At 33.6% G+C, this 6679-nt stretch overlaps 1 protein-coding gene across 1 annotated transcript; it reads left to right on the forward strand.

Annotated features, from left to right (window-relative positions):
* Nucleotides 1–5: 5 nt before the first annotated feature.
* LOC118754637 (probable methylthioribulose-1-phosphate dehydratase) lies at nt 6–860 on the forward strand (the record flags this gene model as incomplete). The annotated part of the gene is made up of 4 exons (XM_036489527.1): nt 6–112; nt 165–318; nt 389–591; nt 666–860. Coding segments are annotated over 4 exons (543 nt in total), but the record flags the coding sequence as incomplete, so codon positions are not given.
* Between the last annotated feature and the right edge of the window lie 5819 nt (nt 861–6679).

The raw sequence follows: 6679 nt of genomic DNA on the forward strand, positions 1-6679 counted from the left end.
ATGAGATTTACATAGCGCCGTCCGGAGTACAAAAAGAGCGCATGCAGCCAGATGATTTGTTCATACAGGATGATGACGGAAAGGATATACAGCTACCCCCAGATTACAAAAAGTAAAATTTTACCATTGTTTTAAGTTGTGTGTAGTTATTGTCTTTTGTTTAGACTAACGAAAAGTCAATGTACACCACTATTTATGTTGGCTTATCGGCATCGCGGTGCGCAGGCCGTAATACACACGCATTCAATGCAAGCGGTAATGGCAACTTTGTTGTGGCCTGGCGAGGTTTTCCGTTGTACACATTTGGAGATGATTAAAGTACTTATAAGATATTATTTTGTTATTTAATAACTCATTTAAGGCTACATACTAATATTAAATTTAAAAGGGTATTTACGACGAGAACTTAAAGCGTTACTTACGTTATGATGAGGAGTTGGTGGTGCCCATTATAGAAAATACGCCATTTGAACGAGATCTGGCGGATAGCATGTATGCAGCTATGCTTAAGTATCCTGGTTGCAGTGCTGTGCTGGTTCGACGACATGGTGTATATGTGTGGGGTAAAAGTTGGGAGAAGGCAAAAACTATGTAAGTATATACATATATACATATCTAAAATGTATATTCACTTTGCTATTAATTTATTAATTGAATAATTTAAGGTGTGAATGCTACGACTACCTCTTTTCTATTTGTGTGGATATGAAAAAGAACGGCTTGAATCCAGAGAAATTCGAATGAAAAAATCGGGAATAAAGAAACAAGAATTTACTGTAATTCACTTCAGCCGAAAAGTTGTTATCTGCTTTAGTTGAATATTTTGTATTTGTAGAGAAAAGTTTAAATATATTTTTAAATACACAGCTACACTTTGATACAACCAAATATATGTACATGCATAAATGTACATTTATATATATTTCATTGTTGTTTTGGTCTTCCATATGAAGGAAAAATCTTCATTAATTTTCTCCCTAATTATCATTTTGGTAATTCTCTAGGGTGGGGTAACAACCACTAAAAAAGGTACGGAAAAGTCCGGAGGGGTACCAAACGACGCGTTTCGGCCCCCGTAATAACAATCCGGAGGGGGGGCGGTTAATATTATTAACCATTTAAAAGTTATGAACAAAAAACTTGTTAAATTTCGTTGTTTTCTATGGGCAATTACACCGACAAAGATTCACTAAATCACCTGTTCTCACTTTTTAAACACTATTAAAATATATAATTTAACTTATTTATTAAAGAAACACATAGTTTTATCAACTTAATATCATGTCCCCACCGAAGCTAACCACGTAGTTATGGCTATTGAGTTGGTTATCCCGATAACCCACTTGATTTAGCGTAGTTTCGCCATATAAAAATGACAGCACTTAACCATTTCACTGAGATGGTTAAAAGCTAACCAACTCGAAACCACGTCGAAAGTCTGATACAACCCTGTGTTTTCCCGCCATCTGTGGGTCATTAGCGTGAAAATGTAAAGAATTCGTTCCCTACTAGTGTTTGGACTCAACTAAGATCAGATTAGACTTACTCCGGTTTTTGAAAAAATTTGAAATCTACTCCTCTACTCCGCTTGACTTCAAATCTATTCTGTTTTTTTCATTCATGTTATGCCCCTCTTGGGGCCGTTTTTTGAGTGTTCACCATCGGTTTCAGTAAAAAAATTGAAAGTTAGCCAAATCTCACTGTTAAAAAGTAACTCTTTCATAGCAAAGCGTCAATAAAGTAACTTCGTTATTTTTTGATGTATGGCTGTACAAATTGGCGGATGCAGAACTTTACTTAACTTGTTAAAAAATATATGTAGAATGAAATTTATATAAAGTAGAAAAGGTTTGCTTTTTAAAAAATTAAGTGTTAGATACGTTCTACTATATAGAAAATGCTAAAAATTACCTAAATATGTAACATATTATCCTTACATTGCCCCGCGTTCTTATTTTGCATGAATAGAAAATTTTTTAGTCAAACAATTAATGTCAGAAACAAAAATAAAAAACTCAATCTAGTACGGAAAATTTGTTTTTGCTCCGATTTTGCAGAAATTTAGTCCTGAATCGATTTTTGAGGTCCGAACACAGTTCTTTACATTTGTACTGTTTTATAAACCTCAAACCGCAGTGTGGACAGCAATAGTTAGTGATGTGGTTAAGTTCGATTTGAGATGGTTAACTTTTTGGTGGGGACATGGTATAAGATAGATTATTTTGTTATTAAAAAGAAGTTGACAATCTTTGCGAGCCGAAACGCGAGATTCCAAAATAGCTATAGTGCTGCCACTGTATTAGTATTTCGTAATAATTCACTTTTCCTTATGAGATGTGTGCACTGTTCAATGCTTTTCGGTATCTTCTTTCGTTTAATATATATATAAATAATGAAAATTTTTAATAAAAAGTCGCGCGATTTTTTATTAAAAATTTTCGCCTGCGGCGCTTTTTCTATAAAAATTAATACTTCAAAAAATAGTGAAAATTTTTAATAAAAAATCGCGCGATGGTATAGCGAAATTTGCTATTATATTTTGGTTACAATATCTTATTTAGATGAAAGTAAAAAGAAGAAGAAGAAGTGTATAGTGTAAACTGAGTATAATAGCGCAAATGAAATGTGAAATAAAGTGGCAATACCAGCGATTTGAGGTTATAATAATTTTAGCAGGCGCAAAGTTTGTTTACTCTGTTTTATTAACGAAATATATAAAATAAAAGTGAATAAATGATTTGGTTTGCATAAAATAATAACCGGAAACGTTTTAGTAGTGTTTTAAAAGTGGAAACTGGTGATTTAGTGCATTTTTGGCGTGGTAATTGCTTATAGAAAACAACGAAATTTAACAAAAGTTTTTTGTTCATAACTTTTAAATGGTTAATAATATTATCTCACCCCCTCCGGAATGTTATTAGGGGGGCCGAAACGCGTCGTTTGGTACGCCTCCCGACTTTTCCGCACCTTTTTTAGGGGTTGTTACCCCACCCTAGAGAATTACCATCATTTTTCAGTGGCGATGTTCATGATTTGCGGAAACTTGTTAAAAAGTATATAATTCGTATATAACCACTTCAAACTCGCATTGGAAGACAGTGTATGAGTGTAAAGCTGTTTATTTATTAATAGTGGCACTGAAAATAGGCAGAAATTCTAAAGTCTAGCAGGGATGTAAAATAAAATTTGGCCTTGGTGGAATTGCGCCAAGATATCTGGCGGTTGGTTATAAACATCCGGTGTTGTAATTGGCTGCATTTCTTTATTCATTCTAAATGTTTGGAATAAACTATTTTGTTTATTTATTCTTTAGAACGTTCCTGCTGATATGTTGACGGATATTTCAAGCGCATTCTGTTTATTCCGGCTGTGAAATGGGATTATCCGGAATGTATAAAGAAACGCAGCCATTATTTTCTCTTGCCGTGAAAAATCGGTTTCAGACGGGCTGAAAAGACTAGTGTGTCGAGGCTCAATTATTTTAAATTGTGGGGTGGTTGTCTTAGCTATTTGTTCCACAATTTGACAGTTTCTAGCACTGTTGCCAGCTTCGTGCTTTTTGCACTAAATTTAGTTTAAACATTCAGGAAATGCATGATGCAATAATACAAGGTGTTATCAGTTGGCAACTTCTCGCTATAATTTCGCCATATTGACTGCCTTATACAGCGTTTTTGCTGCATTTAAAATGCAACATTTAGCACTTTCGAACATATGTTTTCGAAGAGCGTTCATGCTATAGCATTTAGCAAATGTCCATTTACGCGAGTTCGAAATCATATGCTTTTGACAAACAGCCGTGTTCCAGTCTCTTATTTAGATCCGTGTATATTACGATCAATTCTCACGCAGAAGATAATGTGCAAAAACCCTACTGAAAAGGAAAAAATAAATTTTAAACCAAAAATTCAATACAAAAACTTGAATTGTTTTAACCATAACCGAGCATTTGTTTGTGTATATATTCATTTGTCGGTGCTGTCAATTAAAATTTCCTCACTTAATTAGGAAACAAAACAAACAGAGTTGATCATAAATTGATCCTGATTTCTATCAGCATCACATCGATGTTGAATTTGCTTAACTTTTCTTTATCCAAATATGTAATGTAAAATAAAAGAAATCTCGATGGGCGATCACTGAAACGCAGCTAGCAACTGTATACTCGAAAAAGCAATGTTGCCACTTTTTCTCTTTAAACCATGTTCGAATCGTGGAAATTTTGGAAGATCACAGGGTTGCTTTTAGCATTTAGATTCTTAATGCAAAAATGGAGTTGCATTTAGTTGCATTTAGGTGACGAATTTTGTATGGATAAATGTACATTTAGAGTAGCATTTAGAGCTAAATGCGCTAAATGTGCTTTTACGCGTAAGCAAAAACAGCCAATTACGCGAAACAGTGTTACTTCTTTAACTATTCTTTGCCCATTAATATAATTGAATGTTTTTTATTTTTTGTTTGTTTTCTTAAAAAGGTATTTGATCCTATTTTATTTCATTTCATAACGAATATACTATAAAAAATCAAATTTTGTTTAGGAGAAAATGTGAAATTTTATATTTTTCCCCCATATGGGGATTCACTTCTTCCCGTTTTTCTTCTCATTCTACTGAGCTAAGGCAGTGTCAAATCGAGCTGTCACAACTGATACCACCTTGTATTATTGCATCATGCAGGAAATGTATCAATTTTGTTAGACTATGCGAAACGGCAACGCTGGTCACAGCTGCAAATTAGAAAATATGAATAAAGCTGAAATTAGTCAAGAACGTAAACATACCGGTACGTAAAACCGAGTCAGCTGACACGATCTGTCATACCAGAGCGCCATGTAACTACTTGACTAATTTCAGCTTAAGAATGTTACGTCAGACGAAAGTATTTGAATTTATAGAAAACATGATAAATTCGACCGTTGAGCAAGAAACATTGATATTTATTAATTTTATAAATTTTTTGTATGCATACAAAGTCCTTTAAATACTCCAATAAAAATTTGGTGCTTATTTCGAGAAAAAACGAAATTTTTCTTGAGCTTTAGTGCTTAGTGTAATTTAAGACTTGGCAACACTTGTTTCTAGTTTTTCTTTTTCCACACATGACATTCGTGACAGCACCACAAATGGTTATGTTGCTTCTCCTTTATTTGCTGTCATTCTGATTTACGCTTTTGCCAACTTTGTACGAAAGTGCGCTTGTCCTCGTTGTTTTTTAATCAGAAACGCAAAAAGTTTTTGTGAAAAATTGTCGATTAATTTCTATCGCGATCAAAAATCTTTCTTAACATTATACAAGTTTTGGTGATTTACATAGTGCTACAATTGTTGCGGAAAAGATAAAATAAAACGTATTCTGCCTTTCAAGGGTGGAGTTTTCCTATGCTCCATTTCATTTGAGGAAAAGGCAAGTGTCTTCCAAAGCCAGCGTTTTATGCGCAAATGTATGTATAAGCAAAAGCGAAATAAAATAAATTATTCCTAATTACGTCAACAAAAATGTTTAAATGCATATATGTAAATATATTTGCAAAAAACTATATGTGGAAAAAAATTATATCAGATAACGGTTCCAAAATCACAAGTCTGGCGAAAATTTTTAACAATAAGAACAACAAAAAATAATATTTTGCCACAGTACAGTCTTGTACGGCGTTTGTCAATTCTGCTTGATATCAACTATTGCAGAAAAGTGTATAGTTGTTAAAAGACACCCTAGAATTTCCTAATGTGAAGAAGAAATATAATAGTTGGTACTTAGAATTGTTCATTAACATCCCGCTGCAATTGGATTTTGTGGCAAAATTTGTTAGTAATTCAGCCTGATATTTGAAAAGGCAAAAAAGGAAAGCAAGTGGTAGTAAATGCAGCGAAGAAAAAGTGAAGACTTAAGATGGAAATCGCTGAATCGGATTTGATTGACCTGCTGTCAGTTTTCTCAAAAAAGGCATTCGATGCTAGTACTAGCGAGGATGGATCATTGGTAAGTGTGCATTTTCTTTGATTGCCTAAGACAGCATTGATTTATCACTTTTCAGGTTACTTATAAAACGCATATTATGTACATATTGGTAAAGTTTGCTATTTGATTTTATGGCGTGTAACTCTATACATACATACATACATATGTACATATCCAGTCATGCGAAAAATTAATGTGGCATGCTTTTAGGCGTAAGACCCAGTTCAGGAATACACACAGATGCGGCATTAAAAGCCACGTTTTTTTCACAATTACATACCATGAACCAAAAATACAAGATCACCTAATCAAAGAAGCAAGAAAAAAGTATATTTCTGAGTGTTTTTGACATCTGCCTAAGAATGAAAACAAACAAAGAAAACGAAAAAGGCGCGGTGATTGAGTGCGATTAAATCGGTATTTATTATAAAATATACAAAGTGAAACTTGATGACAATTAGCAAAAAAAGTTCATAAAATATGGTTTTCATGATTGAAAGTGTTTTACAATCGCATATCATTACCACGGGTCGATTTTTCAATGCCACCGTTCTGGCCACAAACGTGCACCCACTTTTCACGCAAATTTACGCCTTTTGGCAAACCAAACATACGCACAAACTTGTTCCGACCACACAGGACTTTATTTTATATCATAAATATGTAATAAACCAAAATTTATAATTAAAATCGCTGCAGAAAACACATTCAATCGCTA

Source organism: Rhagoletis pomonella, unplaced genomic scaffold (genome assembly GCF_013731165.1).
Source record: "Rhagoletis pomonella isolate Grant_MI unplaced genomic scaffold, Rhpom_1.0 Rhpom_scaffold_04286, whole genome shotgun sequence".
Taxonomy (NCBI): domain Eukaryota; kingdom Metazoa; phylum Arthropoda; class Insecta; order Diptera; family Tephritidae; genus Rhagoletis; species Rhagoletis pomonella.